General features: G+C 38.8%; 1 protein-coding gene across 3 annotated transcripts in view; it reads left to right on the top strand.

Annotated features, from left to right (window-relative positions):
- LOC124877689 (netrin receptor UNC5C-like) overlaps positions 1–26601 on the top strand; it is a 348599-nt gene that overhangs the window by 184756 nt on the left and 137242 nt on the right. For all 3 annotated transcript variants that reach the window (XM_047381101.1, XM_047381100.1, XM_047381103.1), the window contains exon 4: positions 3132–3235. In XM_047381101.1, the coding sequence (XP_047237057.1) occupies positions 3132–3235 (104 nt within the window). The remainder of the gene's footprint in view (positions 1–3131; positions 3236–26601) is intronic.

Genomic DNA, 26601 nt, shown 5'->3' with positions numbered 1-26601 from the left:
GCTCTTTGCTTTGATATGCCTTGTTGATAACTTGCCTCTATGTTTTCCTGGCAGTTGTAATTGATCATGTACCTGACAAAAGGTACAGAAAGAGTTGTGTTTCATAAGCTATGTGCTTTGCTTTAAACATTATTATTATGGATGACCAGCATTATAGCATCATGCTTTGCTGAGTTAGACTCTCTCGTAGCTTTCAGTTGAGCCTCAGCTAAGCATGCCCTAAAATAAGGTGTTGATTTATCTGGATTTATTTACCATGTGTTCTGGATTAGGACCAGAGTTGGAGAATTACTCTTGCGGACTTTCCAGTTCCTTACCCTTGGTAATTACTTTTTCAATGTGTTATGTGACACCTCATTCATGAAGTTAGAACCTGTTCCTACAAGCTTGCATTTTTACACAAGAACAAATGGAAAACCAACGTAAAACATAATCAATTGTACAAGGCCAAACATATGCCATATGATTTCTTTTAGCCACATAACAGTCGTGAACAAAGTCCAGTCTTCCTTTCAGTCCAAATCTGGGTGGATAAATTAGTCCTTGAATTGAGAGTAATGACACCATAGCACCTCATAATTTAGCTAACTGTGATAGTCTGCGCTCAGCTTTCAGCTATTCCTACTTCACCCTCATCATCTGTTCCTATAGATATCCATCACATCATCAGACCTGTCCCATAAATACAGCTGCCTGCTAAGCCTTGCTACACAGTCATATATCTCAAGTTACATTCTGCTTTATTAGCTTCTTCTGTGACATGCTAATTATTTTTCACATGTGGTAAATTGAACTTTCCAAGTAGAGATATGTCATAACAACGTATTACGAGCCAACAGGCTAAAAACCTGAGTCAGATAGTAGGTAATTCATCTTTAATAATTAGTACATATAAATATGATTTAATCTAGAGGAATACACAAACAAAAAACAAAACAATGACCGTGGTAGAAGTAACCCTCAACAAAGAAAAATTGGTATGGGGTAAGAATGCTGTCAAAAACAATGTGTATGTAAAGATGGAAATGTGTGCATATTAGTCAATAGTTGTGCATAAGTAAAATCCAAAAGGTATTTTATATTTTCTCTATGAGAATACAAAATAAAATGTTACAGCTTCAAGAAATTACAAACACACATTTCAAGTTTACAGTTGTGGTTTATTCTTTATGAATACAATGTGCTATAACAGTTTGTGAATACGATTTCTTTTCTATAAGAATACAAATCTACAGCATTTGTACATCATGTGACAACAAGTCACGTGATCTCAGGCTGGTTAGTGGAGCACAGAGTTAGGCCTTGGATGATGGAAAAGGGTAATGGGAGATAATTCAGTCTAAAAGGAATATTAGGAACAGAGGGGAGATAGGGGGGAAATCAAGAGTATTATAAATAAAGCATTATTCTTATTTTTATGTAATACAAAACTAAAACATAGAATATAGTGGGTGGAGTTATAGAATGATGTACAGTAGGTGGCGGTATGCACCTCTGAGTTTGTTGCGAAGCCAGCAGGAGAAGAAGAAGAAGCAGCAGGACTAGCGCTAAGATGACGGACCAAGAAACTACGGTACAAAGCCAGGTAATGTTAAAAAGTTTATATATGTCTTAATGCTGCTGCTTCTTCTTCTTCTGCTGGCGGTTCACAACAAACTCAGAGGTGCATACCGTCACCTATTGTACATCACTGTATAACTCCACCCACTATATTCTATGTTTTAGTTTTGTAAAAAATAAGAACAATGCTTTGTTTATAATACTCTTGATCCCCCCCCCCCCCATGCGCCACGCGAATCGATTAACTGTGCTCCACTAACCAGCCTGAGATCAAGTGACACCAAATCGCTGATGTAAATTCGTATTCTCATAGAAAAGAAGTTGTATTCACAAACTGTTATAGTATATTGTATTCATAAAGAATAAACCACAACTGTAAACTTGAACTATGTGTTTGTAATTTCTTGAAGCTGTAACATTTTATTTTGTATTCTTATAGAGAAAATATACAATACCTCTTTAAGATTTTACTTATGCACAACTATTGACTAATATGCACACATTTCCGTCCTTACATACACTTTGATTTTGACAGCGTTCTTACCCCATAAATTGGCAGCAAGTTTTAAAATATTGTGGTAAAATACCAAGAAAAAAGTAAAATGAAAAAGCAAATTGAAAGATGCCAATGTAACTACATTCATAATAATAATAATAATCTAATAAACAAGATTTATTTTATTAATCTTAGAATTAAAAACGTGGTTTTATTTAATCCTTTTAAAAACACTTAGTTTTGAACTTTCTATTGTTTTTCTAGTTTTAATGTTTCCATAATTGTATAAGTGTACCATTTGGGAGCCTTTATTGTTTGGAAGTGAATGAAAAAAACATTTGAGCTCTCTCAAATCCTTCAGTGAAAGAAAAGGCTCCGCATTCTGTGCTGCTTTGTAATCCTGTCATTTATCACAGCATGTGAACCATCATTGTGAATCGTTTATTTTTCTTTGGCTTGCTTGAAATCCTTGAACTTTGATGGAATCCAGACAGAAAGAGAGGTTAAATTTTTTACATGGTAATAGACAGAAGGGCATACAGCAAAGCAGCCTGGTGGGAAAATATTTGTGGCTGTATATAGATTCCAACTTCCGGTTTCTTTCAGGATCAGCAGTATTGCAGCTAAGTGTTTTCCCTTGTGAACTGGAAAGTGTGAGAAGCCACTGCATGCATGACTTACTTAAACATAAGTATAATTAGTCTGTCTTTGTTGACTCAGAAATGAGTGTAAGACTGGTTTATACTGACATAGCACCACCCCCAAACTGATCTTCCTAAGTGTTGAACTAATGTTTATTTTATCATATTTTTTTATATTTCATGCGCACGCTATCTTCACGTTTCAGTAGTACTTTGGGTGATTTTCTATTATAAAGGTTTATTTTTATTTCTTGAGGTTTTTTGCTAAATAAAATACATGCATTTCCCCTTTGTAATGCCATGTATGAAATGTAAAGTATACATTGGATTTGTTTCACTACACAAAGTTTTACCTACTTTTAGCATACTTTAAAAGTACTTTTCACACTGCTGTTCCTTGACTGTCATTATAAAATGCTTGGTTCTCTCCTCAGACCTGAAGAAGTCATTTGAACAAGAACCCCTTGGAAAGGAAGTGTCCCTGGAGCAGGAGGTGCTGCTACAGTGTCGACCTCCGGAGGGCATACCAGTTGCTGAGGTATGTGCACTGTTATCATTAACCTGCACCTAAGCTGATTGGAAAATAAGCTTTGAGATTTTAGGAGAAGGAAGTAATTGATGGGACCGTTTGACAGACTGAAAAAATGAGAGTGGAAGTTGATATAAGTAGCTAGAAGTCATTACATGGGAATTGCCTAAAAGGGCCACAGAAACGTCAGTTGTTTCAAATACAGCACTTTTCCTTTTTTTTGGGGGTAAAATTGCTTAATCACAGTCTTTTTTCAGTATCAGTATGGAAAGCCTGTATGTCGTTTTTGACACCATTTTCTGGCATACTGTTTGCTTATATAATAAAAGCAAAAATAGCTATCATTTCTTCTCAATACAGTGTTTATTGGAATCAAATAGTAAATGTTGCTATACATGACCATGTCTCCTCCTTAGATTGGTTTTGTTAAGATGTTTTTGGAAATACAACACATTGTTTTACATCATGCAATAATGAATGTGCCATCACAGGAGGATACATCATTAAGTCTGTTTTCACGAACGGATGCATAAACTTAAATGTACACAGAGATCTAATTTGAATATTCATTACCGGATGTATCAGTGTTTTGCAAATGAAAAAAAAAAGAACAAGTGTTGTTTGCTCATCTTTTCAGGAACTTTGTAATGTCCATAATTAAGACATGGTGCAGAAAAGTTTCCTGATACATTTTATAATGTATTCAGTTAAGTCTACCTGTGTCTGATCATTTAAATTAAATGAGGAAAGATAATGAAAGAAATTCCCTTAACCCTGATGAAATCTAAAATAACAAATTTGAAGATATAAGTCATACAACATGCCTGTTAGGTAACACCAGACAAAGAGCTGAATTAGCTGTAAAGCTCCACAGACATGTAAGACATTATGATTATTGATTATGAATATTTATCAAAAATTATAATGAAACAAATCATAATTCAGACTTAATAAATTCTAACCAAAAATCTTTTCTTACGAATAGAGATCAGAGAAACACTCCGGTGGTGTGATTATTGGGTTCATGGCGTTTAATAAGCACAATTAATTAATTATGATTAATAATTGATAATTATTAAACAAAACCACACTAAATGTCAGTGTGTTGTTAACCGTTTTACTGAGTAGTGTGGAACACTAACCTTATATTGACAGATAATCACTCTTACACAAAATAAACACAAATTATTTCACAAAATAATAACTGTGAAACAATGGAGATATACTGGTCCTTCTCAAAATATTAGCATATTGTGATAAAGTTCATTATTTTCCATAATGTAATGATGAAAATTTAACATTCATATATTTTAGATTCATTGCACACTAACTGAAATATTTCAGGTCTTTTATTGTCTTAATACGGATGATTGTGGCATACAGCTCATGAAAACCCAAAATTCTTATCTCACAAAATTAGCATATCATTAAAAGGGTCTCTAAACGAGCTATGAACCTAATCATCTGAATCAACGAGTTAACTCTAAACACCTGCAAAAGATTCCTGAGGCCTTTAAAACTCCCAACCTGGTTTATCACTCAAAACCCCAATCATGGGTAAGACTGCCGACCTGACTGCTGTCCAGAAGGCCACTATTGACACCCTCAAGCAAGAGGGTAAGACACAGAAAGAAATTTCTGAACAAATAGGCTGTTCCCAGAGTGCTGTATCAAGGCACCTCAGTGGGAAGTCTGTGGGAAGGAAAAAAGTGTGGCAGAAAACGCTGCACAACGAGAAGAGGTGACCGGACCCTGAGGAAGATTGTGGAGAAGGGCCGATTCCAGACCTTGGGGGACCTGCGGAAGCAGTGGACTGAGTCTGGAGTAGAAACATCCAGAGCCACCGTGAACAGGCGTGTGCAGGAAATGGGCTACAGGTGCCGCATTCCCCAGGTCAAGCTACTTTTGAACCAGAAACAGCAGCAGAAGCGCCTGACCTGGGCTACAGAGAAGCAGCACTGGACTGTTGCTCAGTGGTCCAAAGTACTTTTTTCGGATGAAAGCAAATTCTGCATGTCATTCGGAAATCAAGGGGCCAGAGTCTGGAGGAAGACTGGGGAGAAGGAAATGCCAAAATGCCAGAAGTCCAGTGTCAAGTACCCACTGTCAGTGATGGTCTGGGGTGCCGTGTCAGCTGCTGGTGTTGGTCCACTGTGTTTTATCAAGGGCAGGGTCAATGCAGCTAGCTATCAGGAGATTTTGGAGCACTTCATGCTTCCATCTGCTGAAAAGCTTTATGGAGATGAAGATTTCATTCTTCAGCACGACCTGGCACCTGCTCACAGTGCCAAAACCACTGGTAAATGGTTTACTGACCATGGTATCACTGTGCTCAATTGGCCTGCCAACTCTCCTGACCTGAACCCCATAAATAATCTGTGGGATATTGTGAAGAGAACGTTGAGAGACTCAAGACCCAACACTCTGGATGAGCTAAAGGCCGCTATCGAAGCATCCTGGGCCTCCATAAGACCCCAGCAGTGCCACAGGCTGATTGCCTCCATGCCACGCCGCATTGAAGCAGTCATTTCTGCAAAAGGATTCCCGACCAAGTATTGAGTGCATAACTGTACATGATTATTTGAAGGTTGACGTTTTTTGTATTAAAAACACTTTTCTTTTATTGGTCGGATGAAATATGCTAATTTTGTGAGATAGGAATTTTGGGTTTTCATGAGCTGTATGCCAAAATCATCCGTATTAAGACAATAAAAGACCTGAAATATTTCAGTTAGTGTGCAATGAATCTAAAATATATGAATGTTAAATTTTCATCATTACATTATGGAAAATAATGAACTTTATCACAATATGCTAATATTTTGAGAAGGACCTGTACACAAGGCTTGGTTTGCAGCCTCAGTCTGTTTTAAACTCCACTTAACCTCCAAACTATGTCAAAAATCAAAAATACCTGATTTTTGGTCACGTGTGATCTAAAAATGGTAATAAAGCAGCTGCCATTTGGGCTATTACAGTAAGCATTTGAATTTCTATATGGGTGCCAAACAATCACAATGAGCACCACTGTATAGTATAATATCATATTCGTCAAGTGCATTGTCACATTGACATTTCTTTAACTTATCAAGTTGGCCCTGTACTACGCATTTATTTTGAGGCCACGTAGGTTACTTTTACTCTGAGAGTCCTGCAACTACCCAAAAACAATTTCCAAGTGAGATTGTTCTTTAATTTCTCACTTTCAAATAGTTTTTACCTGAATGTTAAAAAAGTCATTATTTCATGTTAGGTATTATTTAGTCAACTCAGAGGTAAGAACGATACAGTCATAGTTACTTGTGACAAGGGTAGCCCACTTTGCAGTGAAACTACAAAGTTTTGACACCCTATCTCTTTATTTATATGCACAGTTCAACAGACAGTTCAGACAGGGTGTGTGTGTGTGAGACGGAAAGGAGGCTGGTTCACACAGAGATAACAATGATCTCACACACACAGGGAGGAAGGCATAGTGCAGGTGCCTTGCAACCCAAGGTTTTTACATGAGTGATAACAAGTCCTCACACCCATCCAACAGTCCCTCCTTTTATCACAAGTAAAAACATTTAATATAAAAACGAGTAAGAAAAATACTTTGTATGAGCGAAAACCCACGGACGGTAAACAGATTATATTTTGTGGGAAATACTCATACGGCCCCGCCGCCCTCGGCGACCATTAAAAGTTAAATGTTGATTAATACTTGAAATCATAAAAATAAAATAATGATACTTGAAATCATAAAAATAAAAGAATAATACTTGAAATCATAAAAATAAAATAATGATACTTGAAATCATAAAAATAAAAGAATAATACTTGAAATCATAAAAATAAAAGAATAATACTTGAAATCATAAAAAAAAAAGAATAATACTTGAAATCATAAAAATAAAAGAATAATACTTGAAATCATAAAAAAAAAAAGAATTAAAAAATCTGCCCTGTTTATGTCATCATTGTACTTTTTCTCATTTCACTTAAGCAACAACTTCTTCCGATTTTCTGCTGTAAGGTTATTTTATGAAATACAATGTATGAGTACACTCAGGCTTTTGATGTGATTTATTTACAACATGTCATCATAATCGTCCCCTTCATTTTCGTGCATTTCTACCTGGTTCAGTGTTGCATATGCCACCATGAACAATACCAGAAATTCTGTAGGAATGGATGTGCGTCATGTTCTTCCGTCAGTGTTCTGAGATGGGTCCCGTCTGATGTCCATCTCTTCTGGTTCGGTATCACCTCCTGTGGATCCTGCTTTAGATAGAGAAAGAGTCCTGCTACCAGAATTAAGCTCAGGCTTATCAGTCCTGTCCACAAGTTACAGAGAGCCATTTTATAATTGGGCGCAGATCAGCTGTTTTCTTCACCGGTTTGAGACGCTGGGCCATCTTTGAACCCGGACTTCCTCTGCTACCCCGTCGGTTGATCTGGCTCCTGTAATGGCAAAACTGGCTTACAGTGGCTTTTATGGATCCAGGAAGGCCTCTCTGCTATTTTCAGAACTGTGGGCGTTGTCAGGAGTATTTGAAACGGCCCTTTCCACCAAGGAGTGCTCCAATCCTTCCGGTGGAGTGTCTTAATCAGGACCAGGTCTCCAGGCCTCATTCTGTGGGATAGGAGCAGAGATTATCGGCAGACCACTGGACATTTGTTCTTCTTTTGTCTGCAACATTTTATTCATCCACTCAGCTAATGAAGGTTCCTGTTGTGCTTTCTCTATTTCATTCATGTCAGAGGGCAGAGAAAACGGTCTGCCATGTACTATTTCTTTGAGAATACAAATTCACATCAGCAACTTGGTGTCACGTGATCTCAGACTCAGAATATAGTGGGTGGAGCCATACAATGATGTACAGTAGGTGGCAAATGGAGTAAGACCAGTTTGATTTGGAGTTATTCTCATCCATAATTAACCAGGGATAGGCATTCGGGCCATGGCCTCCCTGTTTCTTCCATTGTTTTCCTTAATCTTTAACTGAAACCCTAATGCTTTAGAACTTAGTTCTATTAATTTATTTACAAAATGAGTTCCATTATCTGACCTTATAATCTGTGGGATACCATATGTGGGGAAGAAATGTGTCACTAGGTTCATCTATTACAACTAGGCAATATTTCTTCCCCTGTGTTTGCAACAAATTATGCATGATCTGCAAAAATTATTTGCATAGTCAGAAATATTTATAGTGTAGCATTAATGCTTTACCAGATGTGACATATTCCCCCCTTGACACGTGGGTCTTCCCAATGTGTCACTGTAGCCGCTGTGTTGTATAACTTTTTTGGGAGGATTGGTTTATCTTCTATCTGATAGATGTCATCTTTTTTCTGTGCTCCTCTCTTTAGCCAGGCCTTTATTTCTGTCTTGGGTGCTGACTGTTGGGCGTCTTTCAGCACGTCTGTGTCTATAAATAGCAGATCTGACATTTTCTCTTTAATAGGTTGAAATGAGTTAGTTCTGTCCCTGATGATGTTTTAAAACCTCTATTTTGCCAAATCTTAGCATGGTGATGTACTGATCCGAAAACGTATTGGCTGTCTGTGTATATAGTAAGTATTTGTCCCTCATGTAATTCACATGCTCTTACTACAGCATATAATTCTGCTGTTTGGGCTGAGCATGTATTGGGTAGAGATTTAGCTTCTATTATCCTATCGATGGTTGTTACTGCATAACCAACTCTATTCTTTCCATATTCATCTTTAGATGCTGAGCCATCTACAAACACAACACATGAATCTGGTATAAGGGTTTGAGAAATGTCTCTTCTGGGTTTGGTGTCTTCTTCAACTTTTGCTTTATAAGAATGTGGTTTTCCATCTTCTGCAGTAGGTATTAGAGTACTTGGATTTAAAGGGCACATCTTTTTAGAGTTATGTTTGGCTGTGATAATAATAGCGATGTCAGTGTGATATGCCTTGCATGTAGCGTCAGGTGCTTCTCTTAATATTCCTGACTTCAACATATCTTGTATTACTGGCTTAGTATCTTCTTCAGCTTCTGGCTTTAAGGGGTATTGACGGACTAATGGCCTTTTTTCAGATATTAGTTTAACCTTGTATGGTGGGAACCCCTTTATAAGCCCTACATCAGTTGATGATTGGGACCACAGTTCAGGTGGGACAGCAGCTAGGACAGGATGCATGTTGCTCTCTTTGCTCTCAGCTAAGCCCTGTATTTGTCCCTCTGCCTCATCTAAATGTATCCTTGGATGGACTTTGACTGTCCACGCTAGAATGAGCTTCCAGATTCCTGTATTAGGATCCACTTTTGACAGTGTCAGTGCTGTTCCTGCAGAGGTTTAAAGCCTCTGTTTTTCCAAATTCTTATTATTCTTTTTTACCATAGTTTATAAAGTAAGTCCTTATTACATTTAAAAATGAGATCACTATTTTTGGTAGTTGCTATTATTATAAATAATGCTTGGTTTAGTTCTTATTAAAAATAAAAAATAAAAACTCACTCACTGATGAACACAAAAAAATGAAGGGCATATTATATCTTATAATCTTAGTTTATCTTACCCAGTTTTATAGATACAACATACAGTTTCAGTCAGCTTTGTATTTAGTTCAAGTAACTAAAGTTTGTTTCAATTAACTCACGTTTTCTCTATTTCAGTCCAGTCCAGTAATTCTGTTAAGGTTCATTTCATCTTATGTTAAGTTTGAGTCTAATTCAATCATTTTGAACCTGACTGGAAAAAGTCTAAACATCTGTTAAAATCTTTTTGTTTTACCATAGAGAACTGACCTAATATTATTATGGTATGTTGAGGACTCTAATTTTTACATAACATGAAACAGACATTTATTTCACAAAAACAGAAAGTCAAACACAGACATTTGGCCACATGAAAGTTTAAATAACCTGTTTGTAAAAGAATTAGGAAAAATTGAAGACAGATCTATGAACTTTCTTATGGTTATCAGTATTTTCAGTAGAGGTAGAACCTTTGCTATCTTTATATGATTTTTCGGAAAAGATTCTGGAAACCTTATTAAGATATAAATTTGGCAAAGATCATCAGAACATCAGACCTTTATTAGCGCTTTTAAGGTCCCTCAAAGATGCATTACAATGAAATCAGTCATTCCCATTCACACACATTCACACACTACTTACTTATTTTTCTGTCAGAGTAATTTTTATTTGCAAAAATTTGAACATAATTTGACTTCTATTATTCTTAAAATGCACATTGTTTCCTCATAACCCCTTTGTTTCCACTAGATCTGTTTTGAATGCTTAAATTCTTTTTTTTTATTCACCAAGAATCAATAAGGTGGTCTTAGTGGGTCCACCTTAAAGGTGTTATCTGTTGGGTGTCATGTTATCATTGTCAGGTCAGTGAGGTTCATAAGTCAGTCAGAACCTTGGTCATTTGTTCTGTGCACATAATGTTTCATAGATCCAGCCTATGATTAGTCAGCAAAACTTCCACCTATAGGAGAAAAAATGATTGTTAATGAATGAGCTGCATTTCCTAGGAACACTGTCTTCCTCCTGGATGAACATCACCTGTTGAAAAACTTTCATCATTGTTTGTTTCACATATTCAATCAGATCTTTATATTATACCAGTAGGTGAAGTTGTTAGTATCTCATGTAGACTGACATATACTGTTGCATTTGGAGAGGATCTCAGATTAAATAAACATAGTTAGAGCTTCAATCCAAGTTCATTTTGTGTCTGCAGACTTTAGCCAATTTTTCTTTTCTTTTTTTTTTTTTTATACATAAAGAGCAAGATTCAAAACATTTTCAAAAGGCAGATTGTGGCAGAATGTAGACAAAACTGCTTATTGATTGACAAAATAACATTCAAGCACACAATCACCATATTAAAAGGCTCTACTTCTAGAGAATCACTAAACTTCTGGGGTCCGGTTTTGGCCCGCGGACCTTGAGTTTGACACATGCAGGGTAGAGTTACAATTTTTTTTCAGACCTTTCAGCAGAGACAGGCTTCTGCTGTTTGCTGAAGTTTTATCTTTGTTTTCAGGCAGCTGCATCTCTTTATCAAGGTCGTTTCACAGAGCTGAAATTTAACTTCTCTCAAAGAGGAAAAATCAAGAATGCAAACAATCTGAGCCAAATATGGAATTATTTCCCTGTAAAATGAATCTTTTGCATTTTATCATGATATTGTTGGTAGTATAACACCATAGAATGATTTTTAAAGCACCTGTTTCTCACTAATGCTTGGCTACAAAATCTTTTACTCTCAGATTACTTCTTTAACAACATTCTGTTCTCTCTTCTCTAGTCATTGTTCACTGGGTTGTCCAGTTGGACAGTTTCCATGTTGTCCACATTGTCACCTCCTCTTTTAACTTCTTTTACCACGTCCTCTAAAACCACCTCTTAGTCTTTATAATTTGGGGCTACCTTGGTATTCTAAACTGGGATGGGTGGCAGTCCGCCCCCCCCCTTTATTTGTTTTCAGTTAAGCTGAAAGTTTTTTTTCTGTGCTTTTCTTAAGGCCTCAGTATTATGGCTATGTCAGTTAAAAGCTGCTCTTATTGTTGTTTTTTTAATTCATCTTTTTGTTTTAATCTGTTTATCAACTGTGAGCACTCAGGGACTGAAAAGTCCCCTTTGAAATTATAATCTGGCAAGGTTTTTTATTGTCTCTTGAATCTTTTGAATGCTTAATCTCCAGTTTAAGATCCCCGTGTAGTTTTAGGATTTCAGTGATAATTAAGTTACCTGAAAATCCGTATTTTTATGCCATCGTGCACATATTTCTGTTAAATCAGAGCTTTTTCTCTGTTCTTTCCCCATTGTTCTTTGTTATTTTTCTCTTTTTAGTTTTCATTATTGCTAATTTTAGATCCCCTTGTAATTTTAAGACATCCTTTGTATCTAATTTGCCCAAAAACCCATGTTTTTTATTTTTTATTCCATCTATGACAGATCATACCTGCTCCTTTTACATAGTTCTCCATAAACTTTACCTCCCCTTCTAAGTCAATTAGTTTACTTTGTTTCTTCCCCATTATGTTTTATGTTAGTTTAATTGTAGTATAAATGTCCCAGATAAAAGGTCACTGGCATGAGACTTTAAGGAGAGGACATTAACACGCCCTTCTACTGCGACTAATTCGCAGCGGTGTTAATTTTCTGGAATGAAATCCGACCTGAATCTCCAAAGTCACCAGTACGTAGTTTTAATCTGGGCAAAAGAAAACACAGGACTAGCAGAATCCTGCTATGATTCTATTAAAATGCTTAGTCCTCCAAACACACACAACACAGTCACACAGTTAGTTTCAGGTACCTTGTAATTTTTCTAAGTTAACTTGGTGTTATTTTATGAGCTCAATTTACTCCGTTCTTTTTACTTTTATAGCGCTTATTCTATTCCCTCGCAGGGGAATAACCCTTAGTCGTTTTATTTGGCCCCCTTCTTGGCGGGGCCCTACCTTAATTTGTCACTATTCCTTTCACGGTGGAATAAAACCATCCCAATGCAGCGTCCTTACCGGCGACGCACTACCAACGACTTTTAAGTACTTTTCTTCTTTTATTTATATAGCGCTTACTCTATTCCCTCGCAGGGGAATAATCCTCAGTCGTTTTCTTTAATCCCCTTCACGGCGGGATTGTACCAAATTTGTCACTATCCCTTTCACGGTGGAATAAAACCATTCGAATGCAGCGTCCTTACCGGCGACGCACTACCAACGACTGTTAAGTACTTTTCCTATGAACTGTATTTTAAAACTGTCTCACCTCGGAGTTGACTTCTTGGTGACTCTTTGAACCCTGTGAGAGTCACCCCGCGCAGAGGAAGGCTATAACCCACTGGCCAGGTGTGAATTCACACACACCGGGACTTTCAGCCACTCCGGCTAAAGGAGGCTGTGCAGCGGTGCCTCGCTCGACGTCAGGCTTCCCCCACGGATCCCAGAGTCACTGTTAAAGCAAAGAGAAATAAGGTTATTGAATTAATCCGGCTTCGAAGGACCAATAAATGTTAGGTATTATTTAGTCAACTCAGAGGTAAGAACGATACAGTCATAGTTACTTGTGACAAGGGTAGCCCACTTTGCAGTGAAACTACAAAGTTTTGACACCCTATCTCTTTATTTATATGCACAGTTCAACAGACAGTTCAGACAGGGTGTGTGTGTGTGAGACGGAAAGGAGGCTGGTTCACACAGAGATAACAATGATCTCACACACACAGGGAGGAAGGCATAGTGCAGGTGCCTTGCAACCCAAGGTTTTTACATGAGTGATAACAAGTCCTCACACCCATCCAACATTTCATCAATGCATTTGGTCACTGGGGAGAAATAGTGACCCAGGGCTGCACTTTGAGAAGTGTGCACTTTGAGAAGGCTTCACTGCTGGATGGGGAGTCTCTGAATCAGGTTACCTTCCTCAGGGTTTGATAGTCGTTTGCTATTACACTTAAGTACACAGCTCCCCTGAGAGAGAAGAGAGAAGCAATATCAGCATACAAATTGAGAAAGCATGTAGGAGAAAAGCTTGGATGGTGGTGGGTTAGAAGAAAAGGAAGAAAAGGAGGATACATTTTTTCTTGTACAGTAGCTATATCTAATTGTTCTGGGGGAACTGAAGTAAGTACATAAGTTCAATTATGACATTAGCTCATAATTTTTAGACACTATCACTTGCATACAAATATCCTGATTATTAGTTAGTTTTTGTGTCTTTTGTTGTCTTACACCTACTTTCACCCTCTTAACTCATCCTCAGCTCCTTCGGAAACCGGCCTCCGCACTAATGACTCATTATCACTGCTGCCTTATCAGCATTTCTTATTGCAGTTTATATTTGACAACAGTTTGAACACATTTATGCAGCAAAAATCACACGCTCACCAACATACACACCTACAGAACAATTGAGCTATTTTTCCATTGTGTTCAATTTGCTACCTTTTCCATCCCTCTTACTCCTGTCACAATGGGATCTTGGGGAAATGGATTGGTCCGTCTTGTCTGTCTGCTGAAGCTCTTCAGAGGGATTTAGGTTTAAAACCAGCTGAAGACCTCTGGTTGTAACCCTGACTGTCTTTTTTTATCTCCCTTGATTTTCTATTTTTCTCTGTTTTTATCACATCTATTCTCTTTGCCATCAGGTCTGTTGTTGTTTTATTCTCTCCCTTAGGCTTCAGCCATAGTGCTCCAGATTTTTTTAATGGATATATATTTTTTCCCATTTCAGAGAAAAAAAACTGTATATACAATCTATGGATAGACAAAAGGTTTTATCACTGTGTGTTTTGTTTTTTATTGCAGTGACAATAAAGGCTATGATAAAAAGTTTAAAAAATATGTTTTTGCACCTTTTCAGATGTAAATCTATCATTAAATTCACTCAGAGCAATTTAAAATCAAATAGTGCTCTAAGAAAATTATAACCGTTATTATATAGGTTAGTTCCATACAGTACTAGACAATACTTGCATTAATGTTCTCATCAAACCAACAGTGGCAAAATAGTTTAAACAGCAAAGGTAGCTATCTCAACTATCGGTTTTTGAGGTTTGCAAACATTATCACTGGATGATCATTTATTTTGTTTTACACAATAATAACAAATAAAACAATAATTGCTGATCCCAGCTACTGATCCCTGGGGGGGGGGGGTGTTGTCTGTTTTTGCATGTTTTACAGATTCCTCTCAGTCATTGACTTCATCATCTTACATTTGATGTTTCACGAAAACACATAGGACAAACTTAGACTTAGGGTTAGGGTTTTAAAAGTTTCAGCTTTGGAATCTATTTTTAAATCATTTTAAAATGTGTTGATGTCACCAAAAAGGTGCAGTATCTACTTTAATCTGACCCAAGTCACAAATGTAAAGACTTTAGACAAAATGTTGAGCTATATATTTTTGTTGTCTGTCATTTTGACTAATAGGGTCAAGAAAATTCTGTCATAATCTATTTTTACCTATCACTTTATTTTTTTAAACTCTAATAATAAAGACAGCTTAGGTGGGTGCTCATTTCTGCACGTTTGTGCATCTTTGGACAAATCCGCTTCTCGTGTTGGCTTTTTAACACGTCGCAGAACATTTTTCCATCCTCCCTCCTCAGCCAGAAGAACTCCAGCTTCTACTGAACTCTGTACTCCTGCCTAACCCCCTTGCTGTCGCTTGTTCGCTCCGTAATTGCTGAGGGCTTTTTACTTGTTTGGTTATCTTCCACTGCATCAGTCCCACCATTTTTCATAAACGCCATCGTTGTTATTGGGCTTTCTGAACAAACTTCAGACACTCGGGTGCTATGACATTTTTTCAAGTGAAGCCAACAGGGTCATGCATCAAGTGAGAAAACAAAAACAGCTCAATAATATGCTAACTTGCCACCAAGTGATCAAGGATGTGAATTGCAGTCTCTCAAAAACACAGATGGCCTTCAGGTTTTTAAGCCACTGTTTAAAAAAAATTGTCAGAATCGGAAAGTATTTGGTTAATGCAACCCTTGCTTTAGACTCAACTTGTTGAAATCATGGAAGACTTGGAACTCAACTCAGCCTTTAACGCAAAGGACTATACATGGTCTTGAGCATTTTGACTGGAAAATGCTTCATATCTTACAGCAAAAACATACTATTATTTACATTCACCCTGTGTTTATTGCTCGATTCAACTAATGTTTACTTAAATAATTTCCAGACGTACGCAAGATAACGTTTATCCTCATATCTAACCCAACAACCAATCAAATTATGGAAAAAAAGAATATAGAGCTCCTAAAGTGCTAATAAAGCTGTCGTTTGCACTTGTATTCACATAAATCAACTGTTGTGCTTTTTATTTGTATTTTTTTTAATCTTAGATACAAAACATGTAGCTATAAGTGTTACTTCAAAGTAACAAAAGTCTTACAAAAGATGTATTTTCTGTGAAAGACATTGTTTCAAAAAGAAGCTAGTTGCATAAATAGGACAGAGATTTTTTTAAAGAACTGAATTAATTGCTGTGAAAGACAACACAATTTCATTATTATGCTCAATTGAACTTGCTGCAATTTCTGCCACAATATATCCACCTTTTATAAAGCAGTCATAATGGCTAGGATATATTTTATTGTTTTTTTTAATTAACTTACATTTTTGGTCAACTTGTTTTATTAAGCCTTCAGTTTCAAAGTATAGAACCTTAGACATGACTGTGGACTTGCAAGATTTGACTTTGGACATAAGTTCAGACTTACATGGCGTGTTTACATGTGGATGGGACAAGCACACGCAGTGGAGACTCTGCTTTGTGGACAGGGCATAATATCTTAAACCCTCTTATCTCACATTTTTCTTTATTTGATTGACAGCTCTGTTGTTGGTGTCCTGTTACTCTCTTAAAAAGCGCTCTAATATTTGTGACCGCAGTCGCCTTGTCGACCAGTTGACGACTGATGTAAAGTTGTCAATGTGATTGGCTGTTGGCTTGATATGTGATATCCATATCTTACAGCCCAGCTGGTACATCCCCAAACGAATCTGCTTACAATTTACATTTATACTCATAAAACATCAGACAAATGCTGCCCATGCTTGCCCAGATTATTTTTTTCTCTACAGTGTGTAGGTGTCTACACACCTACACACTGTAGGCAACAGGTGCTGCAGAATGTTTACTTTCAATGATAAATCCTCACAGTTTCATTTTTTTTTATTATAGAAATCTCAAACCAATCAACAAAATGACACCCTGAAGTGGCTGTGCTAAAAGTAAGCAGCTGTTTAAAATCTGGAACTGAGCCACAGTCAGTTCATGTGTAAACATATCGCACAAATGTTGTGAGGGCCATTAGGACTTGGAGGCAGCAAACTGACAGCGATAATGCATATATCTTATAACTTAAAAGAGTCCACATGACCCCGGAGGGCAAGGAGATTCAGTGGACTGCACACAACAGGTGGAGTTATGTATTTGTGTGTGTGTGTGCCCCTGTCTGTGTCTGTCTCTGTTTTTGAGTGATCACCCCAGCTGCAGTGAAATAAACACATCAATGTGTGGTGACAGGCGCTCCACGTGTCTCTATCGCACAAGCACACACACACTAATGCATACACAAAAGTCAGACAGTAACCGGATATGTTCCTGGAGCCTGGTCAAGTTTCCGTCACATTCTTAACCACTTAAACCACCCTCTAAATCACTGCAGGTTACTGAGATAATGGCTCATGTCCACTCCTTGAAAGTATTGTGCTATAACATATTTAAACCACAAACCATTTCATTCTATTTTTTATGTGGATTTTCTCTGAAACAAGACATTCAGATTTAAGATTCACATAGTGCCCTTCTGTTAGAGGGATGCTCACTACTGTTGTTTTATAGCTCAAGGCCAGCAAAATAAAATATTTTACCTTCAGGCATGCCACATACACGCACGTCTTCCCAGGAGGTAACTGGGACATCTGTGTGTTAGTGAGACCCCAGGAGGCAAGCCCACCCATGGACAAACAAACCTTCATGTCAGTAACCTTTGGTGCCGTTTTTCTAATGAAAGTTCATGTTAAACAGTGTGGAATAGGCTTGGACAAGTGCAGTTGTCTAATTACTTCTTTGTGCACAGATCTTCGTGTATTTGTGTGTGTGTGTGTGTGTGTGTGTGTGTGTGTGTGTGTGTGTGTGTGTGTGTGTGTGTGTGTGTTTGTGTTTGTGTGTGTGTGTTCCTGGCATCACATTCAGAACCAATTTTCTGATATCACCATCAAATTGATATCAAATTGCCCCTCCTTGAACTGCCACTTTAATGTGGTGGAGGGGTTTGAGTGCTCGAATGATCCTAGAGATGTTGCCTGGGGCTTAAATGCCCCTGGTAGGGTCTCTCATGGCAAACAGGCTCTAGGTAATGGGTCAAACCAAGAGCGGTTCAAGAACCCCTCAAGACAACTACCAAATCGAGGCACGTGACGTCACCCGGTACGGCGGAGCCGGGGTCCCACCCTGGAGCCAGGCCTGGGGTCGGGACTCGTCGGAGAGCGCCTGGTGGCTGGGTTGCTCCTCGCGGGACCCGAATGAGAGACGTGAGACCATCGGCTTCAGGAGGAGCAGTGTGGTTTTCATCCCGGCCGTGGAACACTGGACCAGCTCTATACCCTCTACAGGGTACTCGAGGGTTCATGGGAGTTTGCCCAACCGGTCCACATGTGTTTTGTGGACCTGGAGAAAGCATTCGACTGTGTCCCTCGTGATGCCCTGTGGGGGGTGCTCCAGGAGTATGGAATCGGGGGCCCTTTACTAGGGGCCATCCGATCTCTGTACAAGCGGAGCTGGAGTTTTGTTCGCATTGCCGGCACTATGTCGGACCTGTTTCCGGTGCATGTTGGACTCCGGCAGGGCTGCCCTTTGTCACCGGTCCAGTTCATAACTTTTATGGACAGGATTTCTAGATGCAGCCAAGGGCCGGAGGGGGTCTGGTTTGGGGACCAGAGGATTTCGTCTCTTCTTTTTGCAGATGACGTGGTCCTGCTGGCCCCCTCTAGCCAAGACCTACAGCATGCACTGGGGCGGTTCGCAGCTGAGTGTGAAGCGGCTGGGATGAAGATCAGCTCCTCCAAGTCCGAGGCCGTGGTTCTCGACCGGAAAAGGTTGTCTTGTCCTCTTCAGATTGGAGGGGAGTTCCTGCCTCAAGTGGAGGAGTTTAAGTATCTTGGGGTCTTGTTCACGAGTGAGGGAAGAATAGAGCGGGAGATCGACAGACTGATCGGTGCGGCTGCCACAGTAATGGGGGCGCTGTGCCAGTCCGTTGTGGTGAAGAGAGAGCTGAGCCGAAAAACGAAGCTCTCAATTTACCGGTTGGTCTACGTTCCTACCCTCACCTATGGCCATGAACTTTGGGTCATGACCGAAAGAACGAGATCCCGGATACAAGCGGCAGAAATGAGCTTCCTCCGTAGGGTGGCTGGGCACTCCCTTAGAGATAGGTTGAGGAGCTGGGCCATCCGGGAGGGGCTCGGAGTAGAGCCGCTGCTCCTCCACATCGAGAGGAGCCAGTTGAGGTGGCACGGGCATCTATACCGGATGCCTCCTGGACGCCTTTCTCGGGAGGTGTTCCAGGCACGTCCCACCGGCGGGAGCCCCAGGACACGCTGGAGGGACTATGTCTCTCAGCTGGCCTGGGAACGCCTTGGGTTCCCCCTTGAGGAGCTGGAGGAGGTGTCTGGGGAGAGGGACGTCTAGGCGTCTCTGCTGAGTCTGCTGCCCCCGCGACCCGGTCCCAGATAAAGCGGAATACGACAAGTACGAGTATGAGTACCATCAAATTGAGGACCATTTGTACCAAAGTGAGGACATTTTGCTGGTCCTCACGGCCTATTTTGCTAACGGTTAGGTTTAGGACTAAGGTGTGAATTGAGTTTAGGTTAGGGTTAGGGTTAGGCATGCACTGATAATGGTTAGGTTTAGGGTTATTGTCAGTATTGCTGCTTACGTGGGTGCAACTTCCCACAGTACATTAATGTACTGTGGGAGTACATGTAAATTTAATCTTTCTGAATGTTTGTTACTGTTTCAAAATTTGTCTGGGGGTGGGGTTATGCATGGGTTTTAATCCCACTTTAAAGATTATTAGTTGGTAACCTGGAATAGGAAGCAGCTCCAGCAGGAGTATCTTATCTACAGATTGTTTAAGTTCTCTCTGAGTTTATAGAATGTGGTTCATCTGATTATTGATTGGAAAATATACAGGTGAGAATGCATCACAGCTCCCACAACTGTGTGAATGCTGACTTGGACAAAGACAGATTGAAAAAACAGGACCAAAACACATGGCAAACTGAATGAAACAAGCCTGATCATCTGTCCAGATTTCAGTTGCTATGTTTTGTGCTCTGTACGCTCAGTTTTTATGTGACTTTTTTTCTCTGTGCCTTTATGTGCTCAACATCACTCTGTGACTTTCTTTAAGAGCATTTTTCCTCATATCCAATTTGGTTCTGGATTAAATGTAATGAAAGCACTTTCTTAAACTTTATAGACACATATAGAAGACTTGTTTAAAACGTATACCTTTAATTAGCTATATGCAAGGTGATATCTTCCTAATAAAGAAGGATTCATACTTAAGATAGATTTTTCAAAAGATATGAGACAACTCAATTTTATTTACATGACCGATAAACCCTAGTTCCATTATCTGTCTGCAGATTCCAACTCTGTCCATGAGATAAGCCATGCTCTCCTCCCTTGTCCATAGTTAGACTTTCTGAATAATACAGAGTACAGATAATGTAATATCCTATTTGTACTTTGTTTTTAAAAAGACATTTTATTAACCTCTTAACCCCAAGAATTAAAAAAAACATTACTAGAAAATGTGTATACAACTGTGTGCTGTGCATGTTTATGTTTGTGGTTATATGGATGTTTTCTGTGCACATAAAAACAATTTAAGTAATGGTGCTTCCCCAATAGATACTTAACCTTAATCCTCTTTGAGCTAGCATAGTAAGCTCCACAGCTCATCTCTCATCACATTTTTACCTTGATCCCCACCCTCTGTCAGAAATCATCACCATAATCCAAAGATTAGTCAGCAATCTCTTTTTGATTTCCACTACCTGGGTGAATTATTGAAATTTTGTTAAGCCTATGAAAATGCTGTTGCACTGGTCTATCACTGAAGAGTACTTTACAAATGAGGAAGATGACATAGAGCAGCTTTTGTCTTGTTTTAGTAACTTGTGTTGGCAACATTCAGAGAGATTATGATCACCATATAAAGATCAAGTAATCCATTGGATATTTCCGCTCAAACACAGGGAAGTAGGATACATGTGCATATAAAGCATTTCCCTTCACTAAGTGTAAACTAAAGCATGTCTTTTATAAGTGCTTTGTATGTCCCGATGGAAACTACACACACAGAGAAAGAGAAAGGAAAAAGACCTAAAAATATATAGTGTAATCTGTGATTATTTTTTAGAAATCTTCTCATATTCCACTATTGGTAAGCTGTCATTAACTTCAGGCATTAGGCAGATTGCACTCTTTAGCGGACCATACAGAGGTGCATCACATACAACATTTTTTGTTTCCAAGTTAACAAGCTTTCTTTCTTTCTGAGGCTTAGTAGTTAAATCTGCAATAATGGTTTTGCCACCCATTTCAATATTAGAACCGTTAGCTTGCTCAAATGCAGGCACATATCCTTACCCACATGAACCATCTACATTGTATTAAATATGTTTTTGTTAAAAATTCCTCTTCCTAGGACATGTTGTTTCTATAAAGATTTAAATCCTTATCCTTGTTCTTAAATACCTTTGTCCCAAGAGCTGTCATGATGTCTGTATGGGGAAATTCTTTTAAAAATGTATTAAAAGTATTTAATTTCAATTTAACATTAAGATTCCTTTTTTTACTCTCGGATATCATACAGCCCAGTCAGTAACAATCATAGTCTGAATTTGACATGATCACTTTGGGGCATACATGTACTCATTGAGTTGACCCTGGTGAGATCAGTGAGCAAAGAAAACCTTTTGCAAAAGGCAATAAATCCAACTGTAGAAACATATTTTTGGGAGGCGCAGAGCATATTTATGAGTAATCCAGACCTTTTTGTGTGTAAGAGCAGAGTTTTGGGGGAGAGCAGGAGGGCATATATTTACTATAGGAGGTGCTGGAGGTACCTCCTGAGGATACATACCTGTTTATATTCAAAAACCTTTTTTTTCTATGTTCTGAAAATATTTTTTTCTCACCAAGTTACTTTGACGGCAAACGAGCTCCATATAGAAATTCTAAGATGGAAAGGTAGAAGTCCATCTACAGGTGATTATTATATTAGACCAGGCCTTCATCGTTAAAATGAGACCTAAATATACTCTAGAACAGGGGTGCTCATTACGTCGATCGCGATCCACTGGTCGATCGTGGAGGCTGTACTGGTCGATCGCAGCCTATCAAACATCCCATCACTTGATTGACATACAGGGCAACCATTCAGATGACATGAAATGTGGAGCGGCATTTTCGGACTGTTCATGGAAAATACGACATTGACTTTCCACCAAAAAGCTAGCTGAGAAAGAGAAAGGTGGAGGAACTAAAATCCCAGTTGTCCGGACAGCAGTCATTTTTCATTCAACAAACTTCAAAAGCGAAAGCCGCCACCGAAGCATCGTTCCGGGTGAGTCACGCCATTGTTAAAAACAATAAGTCCTTCCAAGACGGAGAGATGGTAAAAGAAGCATTCGTTGAAGCAGCTGACTCGAGTAATTCAGGTAATTACAAAAAATGTAAATAATTATTTATTGTGTGTGTTGTGCAATATTGGCTTATTCAGTAATGCAAGGTACATCAACATACATTGTACATACAAAGAATCCTTAATAAATTTGAAAATAGTTATATGTTTTGCATTTTTGTAGTGGGTAGGTTGATCATATTGACTTGGTTGTTTTATAAGTAGCTCGCATGCTGAAAAAGTGTGAGCACCCCTGCACTAGGAGATTGTTGAAAATCATTGCAGAAATACCCTCAGAGCCACTAGACTATTTAATCCTGGCTTCTGCATTATTACCAGTTCTCATTTGACATTTTTCTATCTCACATTTGTACTTCACTATGATCACAATCATTGAGAACCATACATTTCGCCGTTCCAGTAATGAAGAGCTATTAGATTGTTTCAAAAATCTGAATTGTATTGATTGGGACGTGGATGCTCTGTTGCTCTGGGTAACGTCACTTCCTGTTTTCGCTGTTGGTGAATTGTTTGGTGTGTGAAGGCTCTCTCGTTTGATCTGATTTCTCTCTACTGTGATATCTCTTACTTGTTCTAATACATAAGCATGTTAAAACACTTACTTTCTGATGCTACTTTTAACGTTTGGGGACTCTCCGTGTTTTCCACGGTTTTTCTAGTAGTGGTAAGGGGTCGCTAGCTTAGCTTTAGCTCTACCATGGCTACCCGTTTTGCTGTTTCTCTCTCTGAGTCTTCTCCTCTCTCCTGCTCTCTGTGTCAGATGTTCAGTTACTCCTCTGCCTCCTTTAGTGATAATGGTACATGTAATAAATGTAGCATTTTGTAGCTTTGGAGGCAAGGGTGTTGGAATTGGAGGCCCGGCTCCGCGCTGTTGAAAAACCAGCAGATAGCCGAGGCCCCTTAGCCAGCACGGAGCCACCAAGGGTAGCTCCCCGTAGCAGTCCTCCAGCAGAGCCCGCGCAGCCGGGGCCTCAGGCTGGCTGGGTGACAGTACGTAGAAAGCATAGTCCTAGATCCCAGCCCACAGGTCACCACCGACCCGTCTGCATTTCTAACAGATTTTCCCCGCTCAGTGACACACCCGCTGAGAAGCTAACTCTGGTAATTGGCAGCTCCATAGTCAGAAACGTGGCACTAGTGACACCAGCGACCATTGTCAAATGTCTGCCAGGGGCCAGAACGGGCGACATCAAATCATACCTGAAACTGCTGGTTAAGGATAAGCGTAAATACAGTAAGATTGTTATTCACACTGGCAATAATGACACCCGGTTACATCAATCGGAGGTCACCAAAGTTAGTGTTGCTTCGGTGTGTAAGTTTGCCAAAACAATGTCGGACTCCGTAATTTTCTCTGGTCCACTCCCCGATCTGACCAGTGACGACATGTTTAGCCGCATGCTGTCATTCAACCGCTGGCTGTCTAGGTGGTGTCCAGAAAACGATGTGGGTTAAATTGATAACTGGCGAACATTTTGGGGAAAACCTGGTCTGATCCGGAGAGATGGTATCCATCCCACTTTGGAGCAGCTCTTCTTTCTAGGAATCTGGCCGAATTTATTAGTTCTCCAAAACTCTGACAACCCAGGGTTCAGACCAGGAAGCAGGGTCGTAGTTTAACACTCCTCTCTGCAGCTTCTGTACTGCTACCCAGCCTTACCCTATTAAGACAGTGTCTCGCCCACGGCCAAAACTGAATAGGTTAAAAAATAATCTAAACGGAGGAAATCAGGAAAATCTCATAAAAATAAACACAACTCATACCAAAAAGAAAAATAAAACAATTAAATGTGGCTTACTGAACATAAGATCTCTCTCTTCAAAGACATTGCTGGTTAGTGACCTGATTTGTGACAATCAGATTGATTTATTTTGCCTACTAATTATTTAAATTTTCACATTCCTCGAATTATTGGGCGAGAAGGAGGAGTAGCAACCATCTTTCAGTCGGATTTATTGATTAGTCCCAGACCAATCAATAGCTACAACTCTTTTGAATATTTAATCCTTAGTTTTCCTCATCCAAATTGCAAATCACTAAAACCTCTTCTGTTTGTTGTTTTGTACCATCCACCAGGCCCTTACTCTCAATTTTTAGATCAGTTTTCAGATCTTTATCTGATTTAGTGTTAAATACAGATAAAGTTATTAAAGTGGGGAATTTTAACATTCAAGTTGACGCTGAAAGTGATAGCCTAAATATAGCGTTTAATGCTATCTTAGACTCAATTGGCTTTGCTCAAAACATTAACAAACCTACTCACCTTTGTCTTCATTCTCTGGACCTTGTGCTGACATATGGCATTGAGTGTAAAGACATAACAATATTCTCTCATAACCCTGTCCTGTCTGACCATTTCTTAATAACCTTTAAGTTTAATTTAACCGAGTACTCCACACCTGAAAGAAAATTTCATTATAGTAGATCATTATCAGGCGATGCTGTAACAACCTTTAAAGAATCTGTTCCACTTTTAATTTCCTCATTATCACTGAAAAGCACAATGGAGGGCAATAATTCTGTTTCTGCCCCATCACAAATTGATTATTTTGTTCATAGTGTTTCTTCATCATTGCGTGATGCATTAGACAATGCAGCCCCCTTGAAAAAGAAGGTAATCATTAATAGCAGGCTAGCTCCTCGGTTTAATTCAGAGCTGCGTTCTTTAAAGCACAATGTTAGAAAATTGGAGAGAAAATGGCGCTCTACACACCTAGAGGATTAATACTTAATCTGGAAAAATAGCCTACTGTTGTATAAAAAGACACTTCGCCAAGCTAGAACAGCTTATTTCTCATCATTAATAGAAGAGAACAAGAATTATCCTCGGTTTCTCTTTAGTACAGTTGCTAAACTTACACAGAGTCATAGCTTTGTTGAGCCATCCATTCCCTTAGCTCTTAGCTGCCATGACTTTATGGGATTCTTCTTAAATAAAATTGATTCTATTAAAAAGAAAATCTTTGACATACTCCCGAAGATGATTACTTCATCCTCAGCAAGTGAGACAACATTGGAAATAACTGCAGAACCTGATTTGTGTTTGGACTGTTTTGATCCTATGAAGCTTCCTGAGTTATCAGAAATATTAGCTTCATCTAAACCTTCAACTTGTATGTTAGACCCAATCCCAACTAAATTATTTAAGGAAGTGTTCCCTCTGATTACCAGCCCCATTTTAGATATGATTAATCTATCTTTAGTAAATGGAAATGTACCACAAGCTTTTAAGTTAGCTGTAATTAAACCTTTACTTAAGAAACCTTCGCTTGATCGAGATGACTTGAAAATTACAGACCTATATCCAATCTTCCCTTCTTATCTAAAATTCTTAAGAAAATTGTTGCTAATCAAATGTGTGAGCATTTACACAGCAATGACCTGTTTGAAGAGTTTCAGTCAGGTTTCAGAGCTCATCATAGCACTGAAACAGCTCTGCTGAAAGTCACTAATGATATTCTTATGACCTCAGATAATGGACTTGTGTCTGTTCTGGTTCTGTTAGATCTCAGTGCTGCATTTGATACAGTCGACCATAATATTCTCTTAAAAAGGCTGGAATATGCTGTAGGGATCAGGGGAACAGCGCTAGGCTGGTTTAAATCTTATTTGTCTGACAGATTCCAGTTTGTTCATGTAAATGATAAATCATCTTTAAACTCCAGGGTTAATTGTGGAGTACCACAGGGTTCAGTACTTGGGCCAATTCTCTTTACTATATATATGCTTCCAATAGGTCAAATTATCAGGCAGCATGGGATAAATTTTCACTGTTACGCTAATGATACTCAGCTTTACTTATCCATAAATCCTGATGAGCCCAACCAGTTAGATAGACTACAAGCATGTCTTGCAGATATAAAAACTTGGATGACTTTAAATTTTTTGCTTCTAAATTCATACAAGACAGAAGTTGTCGTCTTTGGACCGGAAATCTTTAAAAAAGAAACTGCTTAGTCAATCACTTAACCTGGATGGCATTAAATTGACCTCCAGTAATAAAGTAAAAAACCTTGGTGTTATTTTTGACCAGGACATGTCATTTAAATCCTATATTAAACAGGTTTCTAGGAGTTTCTTCTTTCACCTCCGGGACATTGCCAAAATTAGAAATATCCTATCCAGGAGTGACGTTGAAAAACTAGTCCATG

The sequence above is a fragment of the Girardinichthys multiradiatus genome, chromosome 12 (genome assembly GCF_021462225.1).
Source record: "Girardinichthys multiradiatus isolate DD_20200921_A chromosome 12, DD_fGirMul_XY1, whole genome shotgun sequence".
Taxonomy (NCBI): Eukaryota; Metazoa; Chordata; class Actinopteri; order Cyprinodontiformes; family Goodeidae; genus Girardinichthys; species Girardinichthys multiradiatus.
Note: the sequence above shows the minus strand (reverse complement) of the source record. Positions and strands in the feature narration are given on the sequence as shown.